Here is a 15,399-nt window from a genome sequence, read left to right on the forward strand (position 1 = left end):
TTACAGTTCTGTATACAATGTATTTTATGTTGTGTGTTACATTTATATTCAGTATATTTTACTTGGTGTGTCATAAGAGAGTGTAGAATTTAACTATAAATTGTCAACATGTTTTTTCAGGTACAGCAACAAATACAGAATATGGGTTTGAATACAAACAACCAGGCACAGGCCAATTGGGCACAGCCAGGCATTGCAGCTGCTTCTGGCCAGACGTGGGCACAGAATACACAAGGCCAGACACTCAGTACAAATCTATGGAAATAATATCAAACAGATTTGGCCTATACATTGGCGTATCCATGAAATCGATCATCTCATCAAACATTTAAATTATACCTGATGATAAAGATTTACACAATAGATGACTTGTGTGCGAGCGATCACACATGCACATATGATGATGTCACATCTATGAACTCTTGTTATACAATTTACAGATTAATATATTAACCACTTTATGTATGTTAAATTTGGAGAGTCTATCAACTACAACTAACTTTAAGCTCTGTCTACACTATCATGTTCCCAAATAGGGTAGTGATATGTCCAAATATGGTAGTGATATGACATCATCGTTTCCATATATGGACACATCACATTTTTCTGTCACATAAAGTTTGATACTGTAGACAGAGTTTTATACTGTACAACATAAATGACAGATTTTCCAAAGTAGACTGTCATTTTTCTAATGGATGTAATCTTATTGTTGTGTTGTTTATACTATTTTTATTTGCTATGCCTACAATCTCATCTTGATATTGCTATAGTGTAGGGTTTTTATGTACACCCTTTCCAAAAACATCCAATCTTCGATTTAAAATTGATTTTATAGCATGAACCGTCACTGTATATATAACTGTGTATTTGATGGGTACTCTTATACTGTACTTCTGCACTTGTGTTTCTAGTTTTTCTTCGATGCCCCAAATAACTCGAAATATTTAATACAAATTCCTGAAATTATATATTTTGTTAACAAAAAAAAACATTTAATTTGCTAAAAAATATATTATTGATAGTTTTATGAATATAATTTTTCTTACAAAACTTAGATAAAATTTGAGTTTATTATAATTAAACTACGAAATGAGAAATACATAAGAAATACATAATTTATGTCAAAAGTAATTTAAATTATGTAATTGTATTGTTCTTGATAATAAGAGATATATATGTGTATTAATTACCAAAAGTATCATTTTAATTAGAAGTTTTAGTTTTGTTTGCCATTTTATTCGTACAATTTGTTCTGTCCAGTCACGCAAATTATTGGGTTTTTTATGTGTTGAATTATCTGTGTTTTTGCTATCTTTTGCTGGAAATTGCAGGTTTTTGGGAGAAAATTAATGTTTCCCAAAACCTGGAATAATAACTTAGTACTTATGAGTTTTAGCAGCTCACTGTAGTTAAATAGAATTGTCAAATATAGTATATAATGTTAAGAAGGTGACTTAAATGATCACCAAAGTATTTAACCATTGGTTATTCAGGTTTGGGGCCAGACATTTAACTGGGAATAATGGTGGTGTTATTACTTATACATGTTGAAGGGACACAGCACTATCCAAATGAAATTTGTGTTGATTCCTTTCACACTGCACCTGGTGTTTTTTATGGCATGCATCAAGGTGTCAAGGTGTAAACTCCAGAATTTTGCTATTCGATGTGAAAATAGTGTTAAATAAAGTTAATCTAAATACGAAAACATTTTTTGAAAAGGTTAATAGATAATAAAAACCCTTCTTTGGGACACCTCAATTAAGGGGACACTTTCTTGATGAGTGGCAATATAGTATTTGTTCAACCCCTATTCTGGGGACACTTGTTGGGTCTTGAAGGTGTCTGCTAAGGGGTTCTACTGTCAAATATGAGATGTGATTACAATATTTGTAAATATAATTAATAATTCTTGTACAAAAGTAATTCTTTTTTTGGATAATGCATTCCAAGTAGATTTTATTTGTCAGTGTATAAGATTATGACGACTAATTCCATTTCTCTATTACTGTACTCGCTTGGATAAGTAGCTCACTGTACACCAGTAGTGCAAGAGGCTGGTGGACCAGTAGTGGCCCTCTATTAGCCCCTCTCGTCTTCTGAAATTGTCTTTAGCGATTGATTATACCTTTCATTCCTACACTAATAATTTAGAAAGGATCAAATACATAATATTCATTAATCAAATTGATATACTTAGGATCCATAATTGCCCATCGAGACCTAAACAATATTATGGGTCCAGCCATCTATTCAAGCGTGTACGGTCTTAAACATTTTGTACAAATAGGTTTTCATTGTGCTATGGTTGCATTCTCGTGTTTTTTTTTCTACAACTAAATACTTTTGAACTTTGAACTGTAAAATCAAGTATATTTGTGAATATTAAATGTTTAAAGACATTCTGCCTCAAAAAAGAAATGGTTTTTGGAAACTACATTCATATGTTGTTTGTAAGGGTAGTAAATAAGTACACAAGAATATAGCGGTTAGATGGAATAAATAAATCCATTTCTTGGCAGTATACCTTTGAATTTGAACATGAAAAACCAAAACAAGAAAGAATATTATTACTGTAATATCTTTAATTAGTTACGATACACAAGATAAATTGACTGAGAAAAAGCAATGTTAATTTACCAATTTATTCATTTCAAAGAACCACATACAATTAAACAAGTACCATTTTGGTGATAAGAACCGGGCCATCTGTATTACTGGGGAATTTGGGTGGTACAATGAGATTAAGAATAATTGTCTATTGCTAACATAAACTACCACATGCCTGGCTATACAACAAAAATATTATTGGAATTGGTTTGGTTCACAGTAAATTAACAAGAAAGAAAATAGACTACCCAGAATTTATCTTGTTTATTGTATCTTACAACTTTTGCTGTATTATATAGTATATTGAATTTAATTTTTTGTTTTAGATATTCTGTGAAATATGAATGCTTATGTGAATAATGTTCATTTACTTGTATTGTAAACTATGTTGACCTGTGTCACTGATCAAACAAAAGCAAACAGCATATTATAAAAATAAAATTGTAAATTCTAATGTTTAGTTGTATTTGTTATGTTCCATAATAGTTCATTCTTATATAGCGCGCATATAAGCAAGCTCTCAATGCGCTGCACATTATTACCCCGGTAATTGTTTTGGATCCATATGATGATCCATAGTAATAGAAACAAACTCCCATAATGCAGCTAGTAATTGCTGCAAAGTTGTGTCTTGATCTAACCGGGTACCCATTTATACACATGGGTGGAGAGAGGCAAATGTAAGTAAAGTGTCTTGCTTATTTGATAATTCTGCACAGCAAATTTGAAGTCGCATCGGATATTATATTGTTTATATTGTCTTGCCAATAAATCAAAAACATTGATTGATAGGTAAATGACCACCGAGTCATGGAAACGATTATCATGCGCAATGTCTACACAAGAAGAATAACGTAACAGATGTTAAATGAAGACAATATATTTATTCACAATGGCAAAAATCAGTGTATCTTAGTGTAATTGTTTTATTCATGACAATCTGAAATGTGCAGTATTTATTTTATTGATATCTTGGTTGAAAAATGTGTTAAGTCATAGATAAAATTTGTAATGTTACAAAATCTAAAATACATTTTATCGTACACATTATTGCAAAGTTTTGATTTCTATCAAAAGATACAATTATAGCTCTAATGAGTATTCCATTAAAAAGTAATGTAGGAAAACTACATTGGTATTCAAACGTAATTCAATAGCATATTAACAGGATGCTTGGGTGTCATTTCCCAGGCATTTGACAGCAACAACACTGTTAAACCTTTATATAATTTAACAATATACCATCAGTAGCCTTCACCATGTCATTTGGCCCCAAACATGGTAGGGCCGAGTCATGGTCAGTCAAGATTCACCACTTTAAACCTCGGATATGCCACTATAAATAACCTCTCCTAAAGCCTTATTAAAACTACAAATGGTAATGTATGTGGAATTAAGTTGCTACTTTGCAGTTTGTGTCCAGTGAACAACTTCATTCTGTCATATGCTCTCTCATTCAATTCAAGTCATATTTGGCTGTGAATCTGCCTACAGTCAAATCAAAGATATCTTGATTAGACAGCCACTAGAATGACGAGGCTAACCATACAGGAACACATGACTTTGAGATGCAGTCAACCATGCCATTCTCTTATGCTGATAAAATACATCATATAAAAATACTCTTGTTTTGTTTTCATGTCATTTTTATGCCTTTCAAATTTTGTTGTAGATTTATAATAACTTTTTCTTGCCGTTTTTCTTCCTCTTTAAACGCTATTTTATTGGCTTTCTTTGCAAGTCTTCTTTCCTAAAATTGTGAAAATAAGAGAAAATCATTAGATAACTGAACAACAACTTAACAGTTCATTCGAAAGATGAGGTAGTGAGAGTAAAGCATCTTGACAGTTCTTGGACTTGTGCCTTTTTAAACACAAAATATGAATGATAATAATATCTATTACAAACTTACTCTTCTTTCTGCTTTTACCACATCTTTTCTTTGCCTTTTATCCTCAGCCGATTCTTTTTGTCCCTTTTTTCTTGTTTGCAGCAATTCTGCAGAAGGTTCTGAATTGTCATCTTCTTCTGTAGTTTCCTGCTCCAATTGCTGCCTAGTTGCTCCTTTCTTATCTAGAACATCTAATGGCATACCAGTCTTCTGTGAAAGCTTTATCTTGTTAGATTTCTACATTAGATATGACAGTAGATAATAGAAAATATATATATCATCATGCTAATATTGTTAAGCCTTTTCTACACTATCAAACTTTATGGGACAACAAGTGTGATGTGCCCAAATATGGTAGTGATATTACATCATCATGTCACTATATGGGCACATCACATTTTTAGTCACATAAAGTTTGATAGTGTAGATAGAGCTTAATACATACAAAACAAGTAAAGTACATGAGAAATGCATTGAATCACATGTTGGCGCTGGTTTTAGCAATCAGTACATTTGCAGTACTAAGAAAATACCACTCACTTTTGATGGTTCTTTGATAGTTTTCGGATGGTTGTACAAGTTTGAGTATGTACTTAATATTGATTCACAGTCCCATTTTTCCTTTGGTGGCTCTACCACAACCTTTTCAAGTTCTTCATCATTAGAATCTGAATCACAGTCAATATTGGCATCTGCTTTATCTTTTGAATCATCTAGATCTGTTGCTGTGCTACAAGACAAAAGAAGATGCATTTTATGCTCAGGGGTTATCCTTGATATATGCTTGGCAATTTAGTCACTTTTGAAACATACTAATAGAATACCTCCTTTGGAACACCTCTATTCAGGGGACACTTTCAATTGAAGGAGCGGCAATATATATTTTAACAGTATGGGTATTCATATATGTCTCTTGTATTCAAGTGATTTGTGTGGACTTTCATAAATCATTCAGTCAAAACTATGAGCCTGGTGGCAAGTGTTTTATTACAGTGCTTTAGCATTTTGTTTATAACATGTACAAGCATTTGGTATTTCTTGGTAATTAAAGGTCAATTAAAATTAATACCAGTTTACAGGACAGTTTCAAGACAAGACATACAAAAAGTAGCTTACTGTTTTTTCTGCGATTTTTCAAATTCACTTAATACTTGGTTTAGAATTGCACTATCTGTTGTGATGTGGCCCTCCATCTCGTCATGGTCCAGCGCACCAATCTCCATATCATTATACTGTTCAAAAATCTACAACAGCATAAATAGTAAAGATGTGTTAACAAAATAAATAAATGGTAAATCAGGATTGCATCTTCAGCGGGAGACAGATCAGATCAAAATTATCGGGAGACCTGTCAATCATAAAGTCATAGTGTAAACTTGTGTTGTGCAATATTATTACGCCGCTTGTCTAAATCATTAATACCTGCTCAAATTTATCGTCTAGAAATGTAAGACCCTCATTTCGTCGAATCACTGATGAAGTCATCGAGTAATTTGTAAAATGTGATTTTGTTTCTTCTGATCTAAATGTCAACAGTTCGTCTGGATCAAATCTGTCGCCCTCTTCATCCATATAGCATTTATCCGAGTCGTAGTCTTCTTCACTACCATCATCTTCTTCTGGTGACCTAAATACAAATTGAAGAAACTCATTTTCATACAAAATACATTGAATGATTTGACTAGATGTTGTATGCATACCAATATGAAATAATAAGATTAAATAAATCATGAATTCAGAAACCGGAGTGAAATACTCATTAAACCAATGTTAGTGAAATAATATATTATTAATTGAAACTATAATAATTACCCATCAGCCATTGCTTGAAGCATGAAGTCGTCATCAAGTTGGGCGTCAGGATTTTCAAAATCTGCATCACCATCCAAAGCAGCTACAATGTCTGGATCCCAGTCTACACGAGGACCTACAATATAAATATCACTTACGTCACTGCTTGGTAATGTATCATTTGAAAAATCATTACAAAACACAAAATAAAGGATTCACTAAACCTAATTTCTTCATTATTTTTTACTTTTTTTTTGTTGTTGTAGTCATATCCAGAACAAAATTCAATCTGTCTTCGTCATAACATTTTTTTTTTGTTCAAATAATGAGTACTGTAAAAAAAACTTTGTCAAAATGTATTTTTAATTGATTGCATTTGTCTTTTTTACTCTCATTTCATTCTTTGTGCTTACCAAATACATTTTAAACTTACCATATACAGGTGCTGCTTTATTTAATAATCCTACATCTTCCTCGATTTTTGACGGGAACACTGATTGTGGTAATTGCAGTTTTGGAACAAACTTAAACATAACAACAAGAAATACTGTGAAAAACCTCACAAGAACTTATAGATTGAATGGCAAATTTTAAATAACAATGGAGTGGTTGTTGGACTGAAATAAAATCATTAGATTTATGTTGGGTTAAGAATCCTGGCAGATTCAATAGTATGCTTTGATTATTAAGTAAAGAGGGATCAGTTCTAGCAAGGCAATCTACCAGGACACTGAGCTCGCCTTGTCAAGATAAGAACTCGTGATCTTAGATCTTATGTCTGGCTGCGATAAATACCAACAGTACTGTACTATATACATATTCTCCACGGCGTTGTTAGATTGCCTTGGATCGAGACACTCAAGGAAGTCATAAATTTTACTACCTCAACATGTTCATTTGCCTTGGGAACCTCTGCCCACTCCACTTGAGGTTTGCTTTCTCTCAGATGTTGCAAATAGTTGTATTCATCATCGTAGAACACACCAAATTTGCGTTCTTCTTCTTTCCGATTCTTAAAATCTTCTTTTGACTATACAACAATGATAATGAAAACTGTAGTTATTAATTAATGTTAATGGAAGAATATACACATCTTGCACAACAATCAACTGGTATGAACAAGTTCAAAATTCAACTTTTAAAACCTTTTAAAACTGGTTTGTAGTAATAAGTCAAGGTTAGTTTTACATACTAATTGTTGGTTTGGAAAAAAGAACATTTCTAATAACTTATTTACTATAGAATTTCTATTTTTGTTTATTTCATGAATTACTTTTATTTTTATGTGAAGCGCATATAGGCTTTGTGCAGTATGTATCATCATGTCCATATATGGGCAGATCACATTTTTTGTCACATAAAGTTTGATAGTGTAGACAGCTTTACTCACTTTGTCATTAGGGTTTTCTGTTTGAAGTAGTACAAATTTATTGATGTCTTCATCAGCTTGCAGTGGATCTTTCTGACTACGATGTACCAAATGGAAACTAACGGCTTTGTTTTTGTCAATAAACTTCTTCTTCTTCTTTCCCTGGATGGAAACAAGTAACCATATAGAATGGAGTGGAAAGATTAATCATTTACTAGGACGCAATAAAAGGAGGTGCGCCACAACACAAGCAAATTGACCAATCACAAGTGACAGCTTGAATAATCAATCGCTTTTCATTGGTCAGTAGTGCGGCTTATGTCCTTACGCTGCTGTCCTAGTGGGAAGCAAACTCTAGGCCTAAATGGGCAAAAATATCCAAATACCATTTTACTTTTATTATTTGTTTGTCATATCAAACAAACATTCATTGATTGAAATGATTGTTTTTTTTTAATTATTTGATGATTAATATTATACTTTTACATTTAACAAAACAAAACTAGCAGATAATCTTTTGGCGCTAACTTAAGTTAAGTACGTGTATACTGTTAATTTTTCTAGATGAAATTCTAAGCCTAGCCTATTCTTTCATCCCATTCACATGCCTCTACTGCTCCACCGTGGTGCACTGTGATCACACACGTCACATGCGTCCATGATGGTTTCGGTAGGCCTAGGATTAATGACAAAATTCATAGCCCGTAGTAGACTGTCTACTTAAAGGTTATACAATGAAATAGATAAATATTTATTATAACTCACTGGCATAATTAAAAGCGAAATGTATAATTGTATAGAGAGTAAATTGTAGTTTATAAAACAAGCGATGTGTGAAAAGTGAATAGTTAAAAATAAAAAAAGGCAATGTGGTCCTTAGCCTCCACTTCCAGTCGCGTAAACCTGATTCGTCGTTCAGTGTTTGTTTACTATATAATGCGACTGGAAGTGAAGTCTACACAAGAGATTCCAGCAGAAATAATTTCTGATTACAAATTAACGATGGCTCCGATTTCACAGGTAAAGAGTTTTGTTTGTGTTCTTTTTAATACTATTTTCGGATCCATATATGTATTGCATTTAACACTTTGTTAGCTTCATAATTAATAAGGTGAACATTGAGTGTACTAAAATGTTCTAACGTAGGCTAAACGTATAATTTGGTAACTGCTACACTACAAATTCTAACTACTGTTCAGGCGTCGCTAGCAACGGATGATGACAGCAACAACTGTTTGTGGTGTGGGGGAGAGAGAGGGGATGAGGTGCCCTGCTGAAACACCTTTGCCTTTTATGTGATGGCCTAGCCTTGCTAGGGTAGTATAAACTACGTTTTTAGTTTTGTATGTAAAGCTACTGTGGCAGGAGCCTACATTAACAACAGGACAATATTAAAATAATACATTTATTAAATCTTGCATTAAAATATTGGATTTAAATTTAATTAATAATTAAATGATTTTTCATTGTATTTGTATAAAATTAATAATTGTTTTCTAATATTAATGAAAATAATGTTAACTTGTGTGTGCTAAAATTATGTCATATTATTATTAGCCTAGGCCCTAGGCATATATGTCCACAGTTTTTTATCTAAAAATGCAGACCATACTGTGGATGGTAAGGTATGCTATCAGTGTATACAGTTTATATAGCCATGCATGTAATTTTAAGTTAAAAATACATATATAAACTTTAATCATATTTCTTAAATGCCATTACATTTTATTTATTTATTCAGGACAACATGGATGACAAAAGTCAAAGGACAGCTGTTGTATTCAACGTTTCAAAAAAAGAGATATTCACACCCAACAACGGCTTTAAAAGTCTCAACAAGAAGCTACGATCAAATTGGAAGATAATTGTGTAAGTATTTAAAAGTAAAATATGCTTGCTGATGATGTCACAATTAGGAAGCTTTTGATTTTCGAGGACCAACGACCAACCTGGGTCAGATCAATCGATGTGGTAGGACTTCGCCTGGATCTTGAAAAGATGTGAGGAGTAATATTCCCGCATGCGCACAATGAACTAACAAGACGTAGTTCGGTCGTCGGTTGTCGCAAATCGAAATATCCAAATTAATAACATGAATGTCAATAAAAATACCTATATATTCTTGTTAAATATAGAAAGAATCACTATACTGTGTGATCACATTTACCGACACATGAAAGTGCACATTAGCAATTTTTGTTCAACTTTCAGTAGTCATATTAAATAAATTGTTATTTTATGTTTAAAATATAAGAATAACAATTTTTTTTTTTTTTTTTCAGGCAAAAAGATGAAATAACTGAAGAAAGACTTGCCAACTCAAAGGTTTTCATAATTGCTGGTCCGAGAGAAAAGTTCACCGGACCAGAGGTACAATATACACATAACATTTATAACAATGAATTTTTAACAGAAAATCCAAACCACCCAACAAGAATTCATTTGTAAACGTTAAAAAGATGAAAAAAGCTGCAAATGAAAACAAACAACACATCTATTTAACATCCTGTTACTGTAGTTCTACGGAATGCCTCAAATTAAATTAATTGTTATAATAATCATATATTTCAAATTATAAGGCTGCTAAAAAATGATAAGTAACTTTCTCAATAAATTCTGTATTTGTATAAGGACAATTATGAAAGAAGAATTTCTTGTAAAAACTCATCTGAACTGGCTAGAGAGAGGCCTACAATCAATCCAGATAAAAATTCAATACTGGGACTACACCTGGGGATTATGTGTGTTTGTGAAATCGGACATGAAGTAGGGGGTGGGATTAGACCTAAAGTGGGATTATACCCGAAGATATACGGTGTGTTATTTTGTAGATTACAAATACTAACATTATCCTCTCCCATATTTGTTTAGTTTGAGGCAATAAAGAAGTATGTAGAAGAAGGAGGAAGCCTACTAGTGTTGATGGGAGAAGGAGGAGAAAGCAAGTTTGACACCAATATCAACTTTTTACTTGAATACTTTGGAATTATGGTCAATAATGGTGAGTTACTAATGTTACAACATTAAAATATATTTTTATTAATCCATAAATATTAAATAATAATAGTTCTTTATTAAGTTTGTTTTATCCAATCCGACCTCCTCCTAATTTTCGTATAAATTGCATGATGAGACACTATGTAAGGTTATAGAGTATTAGAATAATGTAAATTTAATTATTAAACTGTGAATGAAATTACCATATTGTATGAATGTAGTAATTTTTCCTTCCGAAATCAGAAGTTGAAACCTGTGAATGTATTGATTGCACAGTGTATGGATTCAGTTTTATCTGACAATGATATGAATGAATGTCTCTCAATTTTTAATTATACACATTTTGTTGTTAATTTATTCAATTTTGAATTTTCTTTCAGACTCAACGGTTCGCACATCTTACTTCAAATACTTTCACCCTAAGGAAGCGTTGATATCCAATGGAGTGTTAAATCGTGCATTTAGTGTAGCGGCAGGAAAAACACTACCAAATATGTCCGAAGAAGATTCTTCTGTACATGCCCAGTAAGTTTCAGGCACGAAGGAAGTCTGATTAAAAAGTTATCTCATTCAAATCAGATAAATTATGATAATGTGTAACCTTTAATCAGGACAAATTGTTGCATTGTGGGAAATGATTTATGGAGGTGGCTTTTTCTCATTCTCACAGATTTCACTAATCTATTCACTATTGAATAATATTCAGTACATTATATCACTGGGCAGTTTAAAATAAGACAAATAATATTTAAAGAGAGTGATGGGTTATACCGTCGACTCTCCCAAAACGGGAGTCTCTGAAATCTGAAAATTCACCCAATACCAGACTTTTTTTGAGGTCCAAAAGGTCTTTTCACCATTAAAAACACATTCTGAATACCAGCCTAATTTTTAAATTTTCACAACAGTATATTTCCTTAATGTTTCAATGTATGTAACTTTTTGTCTCAGAGCACTGACGTATTTGTATCCCTATGGTGCAACTCTTAACGTGGACAAATCAGCAACAGCCGTTCTTTCTACTGGGAGTGTTTGCTTCCCTCTAAACAGACCAACATGCGCATTCCACTCGTCAAAGGTAATTATTATTGTTGCCATACAGATAATGTAATGGAGGAGATACACACCTAATTGGTGGCTTAGGCTGCTTTTGTGCTTTCCTGGCTGCTAGTGACTGTGATTTTCTTCTCCTTGCGTTTAATTGCGTTGTTTGTTTAATTTGTTGATTTGTATTATATTTTGTAAAATTTTGCCTGAATAAATGATATGGATCTGATTTGGGTGCCTTCAACTGTTTTTTTGAAAGATTTACCAAAGTCGCCATAACCACTACGTTAAATAAATGCAATCTAAAAAAATATGGTAGTGATGTGGCCAAATATGGTAGTGATGTGGCCAAATATGGTAGTGATGTGGCCAAATATGGTAGTGATGTGGCCAAATATGGTAGCGGTATGACATCATCGTGTCCATATATTTCCACATTTTGTATTACTTTTTTAATCTTGCAGTTTTCTAAAGGCAAAGTTGCAGTGATTGGTTCAGTTCATATTTTTCAAGATCAGTATCTGGATAAAGAGGAAAACGGCAAGATTATGGATGTTATATTCCGCTGGCTCACCACCGATGAAATCACGCTGAATGCTATAGATGCAGAGGACCCGGAGGTATGTTGTTTAGACAAGTTTCAAATCTGAAATAATTAAAAAACAAAACATTGACTGCATTCCAATTTTAAGTGCACTGACCGGCCAGTGCATTCCTTGTTTTTTATTTATTATATCAAATTGTTCAGTCCTATTTGTCTTTTACCATCACTTAATTTCAAGCTCACAAGACTGTTATAAATTGAATGCCCTGCAGCTGTACTGCTCATCATTTTTACTTTATCTACTGGTATAAAATTTTTTTTTTTATTTCATTATTTTTAATTAATTTATTTATTATTTATTTTTTTCATATTATTAATTATTAATCAAGGCAATCCCACCACAAGATTTTCATCTCTAATAATAATCTCATAATTTATTATTTCAGATCAACGATTACAACATGCTACCAGACACGGCAAAGTTAGCTGATCGTCTAAGGTCATGTCTACAAGAAAACGATGAAACGCCTAGAGATCTGAACGCTCTTTTTGATGACACCCTCTTTAAACTAGACACAACAGTCGTTCCTAAAGTACTCAAGTAAGTATTGCTAAACAAATTATTATTAATTATTTGATTTATTTATTATTTATGTTATTGTTGTTATATTTAGTATTTATTCAATTCTTATCACAATGGTAATTACAATTGTATATGAACATGCTTAATGTTTTTCAGGGCCTATGACCAGTTACATGTAAAGCATAGTCAGTTATCCTTGATACAACCTAACTTTGAGGTACCACTACCAGCCATGCAACCAGCGGTAAATACTTTAAACCATTCTTTTTCCCTCATATTAATAATGAATTATCTAAAATTATTGTATTTTATGTAAAAGATTTACTGGTTTTCCAACTTTCCAAATTCCGAACAGCTGCCCAAAAGTTCTGCTGTTCTGAATGCAATTTTTAAATATTAATGTATTTAAGAAATTTGATTTGGGAGATTTATTTAGAGCTATAGATGACGAACAAAGTGACAATGATACACTTATTTTAGGTGTGCTATAAAGTTTAATTGATGGTCCACCACCTGTGATTAGATGGTCTACCACCTGTGATTAGATTGTCCACCACCTGTGATTATTTAAATATTTTGTTTGCAGGTTTTTCCACCAGAATTTAAAGGTTTACAGAAACCTTCACTTGATCTATTTGATCTTGACGAAGCGTTCTCATCTGAGAAATCGAGGCTGGCACAGATAACAAATAAATGTAAGTAAGAAGAAATAGATGAGTAATATAATAACTACTTCAAAGTAGCTTTGCATCAGGGAGCTAAGTTAATTGACCAAATTACATTTGAGAAAATACTAATTTACTAGTAATTCTCGGTGGGATACGAACCCACAAACAAGTTTGACAAAAAAGTGTGTCAGAATATGGTAGTGATATTCCCAAATATGGTAGTGATGTGACATTATCATGTCCATATTTGGGCACATCACATTTTTTTTTCATATAAAGTTTGATAGCGTAGACAGAGCTTAAGGGACATAGACATGTCTATAGTGTAGACAGAGCTTAATTGAAAGCTAGGCCAGTATCATTGGATTGATAATCTGTTAATCTCTAGGTAATGACGATGATCTTGAGTACTACGTGCGTGAATGCGGTGAAATCTTGGGAGTTTCTAGCAAGTTGCCGTCTGACGTAAGAGATGCAAAACATATTCTGGAGCACATATTCGCTCAGGTTGTTGAGTTTCGGAAATTAAACCAGGTAGGTTAAGTCATATTGGAAATTTTAATAGCCACTTACAAGATGAAAATAGGATGATAATTTGTGAATAACTACTGTTTATTAACATAAATATTAGAATATATAATAGTTTTCGACTTGATCTACCAATAATATTAATTATTAATTTCTTAAATTTACTTCATTATTTTCAGGATGATGCTGATAACCTACAATACTAAACTACTGTATCCCAGTCAGATGAGGGATAAGTACCATACACTACAAATGAAACCCTAAAGTTAAGTTGGAAGTGTAAAATGACAATTTTCATACAATGGAATGTGCGTACATACATTTCTTGTGCTTGTCACCCACAATGAAATCGTTGAATTTAGCATTGAAGAGGGCGTACTAAATGAAAGAATTGTAACCACGATGTAAAAGAAAACATTTCCATATCTTTACAATATAGTTATGTTTTTAATATAATATATTTAAACATAATAATAATAATAATAAGCTCTAAATTACCTTTTCTGTTAAACTGTTTTGTGAAAAGATCTTTCCAAAGATTTTTGGATAAATTTCGGAAAAAAATGGTAGGCTTAATTTAGTATACTTTGTATTTTATATGCAGTATATTATTTTAAAAAAAATGTTTTCAAATATTAAGGACTATAAATAATATGCCTAGTATACAACAGTGTTATTGTAATGTAACACACATTCATAACATTCAAACTAGTCAATGAAAACCACTAACATTCCTCTGTTAAATCAAACTATTTTGATAGTGTAGACAGCTTAATAACAGAAAACAGGTTTTAGTTTATTAAAATTTGATTTTAAATCAAATTATAATTATTTATTGTTGTACAATGTACATTAAACCTTATCCAATATTTGTATATTCAGTAATTTTAACTGTAAAAAACCATCAATTATTAAGGTAATGGTGAAAAATTCAATTATTGATACAATAAATAGTCAATAAATGTGTATTTTACTTACCTTCAAGCAAGGCAGGACACTGGGCTTTCCTTGTAAAGATACGAACTCATAACATTCCTTTGATCTTATATCTGGCTGCGACAAATACCATATTGTACATATTCTTTACGGCGCGCAGGAATTGATCGTGTCGCAGCCACAGATAAACCATTTGATCTTTGGAGCTCAGCATCCTGTTTGTTAGATTGCCTTGGTATATAGTACCGTCGCAAATTCGAAAGCTCCACATCTTGTGACTCTTTAGTTTAGATCGTCGAAGCTTGAAATTCTGTAAATAAAGTCAAATTTGTACATAAAGAGACAATGTATTGTGTTAATATTATTGTTGACTGCGATAACACTACAGACACACCTTAACCTCCGGGGACATAACATTCCCAGGAAAATCCA

At 32.3% G+C, this 15,399-nt stretch overlaps 4 protein-coding genes across 5 annotated transcripts in view; 3 read left to right on the forward strand and 1 right to left on the reverse strand.

The window, feature by feature from the left end:
• LOC144854763 (uncharacterized) overlaps positions 1-2,244 on the forward strand; it is a 74,844-nt gene extending 72,600 nt beyond the window's left edge. The window contains exon 7 of the transcript XR_013614680.1: positions 2,233-2,244. The gene's annotated coding sequence lies outside the window, so the exon portion shown is untranslated. The remainder of the gene's footprint in view (positions 1-2,232) is intronic.
• Positions 1-3,061, forward strand: part of LOC144854772 (uncharacterized) — an 18,400-nt gene extending 15,339 nt beyond the window's left edge. For both annotated transcript variants that reach the window (XM_078712746.1, XM_078712748.1), the window contains one exon: positions 121-3,061. In XM_078712746.1, coding sequence (XP_078568872.1) covers positions 121-267 — 147 coding nt within the window. In that variant the 3' untranslated portion in view covers positions 268-3,061. The remainder of the gene's footprint in view (positions 1-120) is intronic.
• Positions 1,886-15,300, forward strand: LOC144854776 (intraflagellar transport protein 52 homolog). The gene is made up of 13 exons (XM_078712754.1): positions 1,886-1,889; positions 8,658-8,684; positions 9,406-9,533; positions 9,947-10,034; positions 10,536-10,665; positions 11,042-11,186; positions 11,613-11,739; positions 12,173-12,328; positions 12,699-12,853; positions 12,992-13,079; positions 13,422-13,530; positions 13,892-14,037; positions 14,211-15,300. Exons 2-13 carry the CDS (start codon positions 8,667-8,669, stop codon positions 14,235-14,237), a joined length of 1,317 nt encoding a protein of 438 aa, XP_078568880.1. The 5' UTR covers positions 1,886-1,889; positions 8,658-8,666; the 3' UTR covers positions 14,238-15,300.
• LOC144853883 (protein LTV1 homolog) lies at positions 3,501-8,532 on the reverse strand. Its single transcript, XM_078711738.1, has 10 exons — positions 8,430-8,532; positions 7,686-7,826; positions 7,179-7,325; positions 6,729-6,819; positions 6,317-6,431; positions 5,927-6,131; positions 5,621-5,748; positions 5,045-5,234; positions 4,526-4,741; positions 3,501-4,363 (listed from the first exon to the last, which is right to left on the reverse strand). Exons 1-10 carry the CDS (start codon positions 8,433-8,435, stop codon positions 4,250-4,252), a joined length of 1,353 nt encoding a protein of 450 aa, XP_078567864.1. The 5' UTR covers positions 8,436-8,532; the 3' UTR covers positions 3,501-4,249.
• Positions 15,301-15,399: the final 99 nt, after the last annotated feature.

This window comes from Antedon bifida, chromosome 10, assembly GCF_963402885.1.
Source record: "Antedon bifida chromosome 10, ecAntBifi1.1, whole genome shotgun sequence".
Taxonomy (NCBI): domain Eukaryota; kingdom Metazoa; phylum Echinodermata; class Crinoidea; order Comatulida; family Antedonidae; genus Antedon; species Antedon bifida.

What these genes read in the sequence shown, in the direction of transcription:
- LOC144853883 (XM_078711738.1), bottom strand. An exon ending in CTTCAAGCAATGGCTGATGG is followed by an intron (nt 6,132 to 6,316) that starts GTAATTATTATA and finishes ATTTGTATTTAG; the next exon opens with GTCACCAGAAGAAGATGATG. An exon ending in TAGACGATAAATTTGAGCAG is followed by an intron (nt 5,749 to 5,926) that starts GTATTAATGATT and finishes ATGCTGTTGTAG; the next exon opens with ATTTTTGAACAGTATAATGA.
- LOC144854776 (XM_078712754.1), top strand. An exon ending in AAAAGTTCACCGGACCAGAG is followed by an intron (nt 10,035 to 10,535) that starts GTACAATATACA and finishes ATATTTGTTTAG; the next exon opens with TTTGAGGCAATAAAGAAGTA. An exon ending in GTCGTTCCTAAAGTACTCAA is followed by an intron (nt 12,854 to 12,991) that starts GTAAGTATTGCT and finishes AATGTTTTTCAG; the next exon opens with GGCCTATGACCAGTTACATG.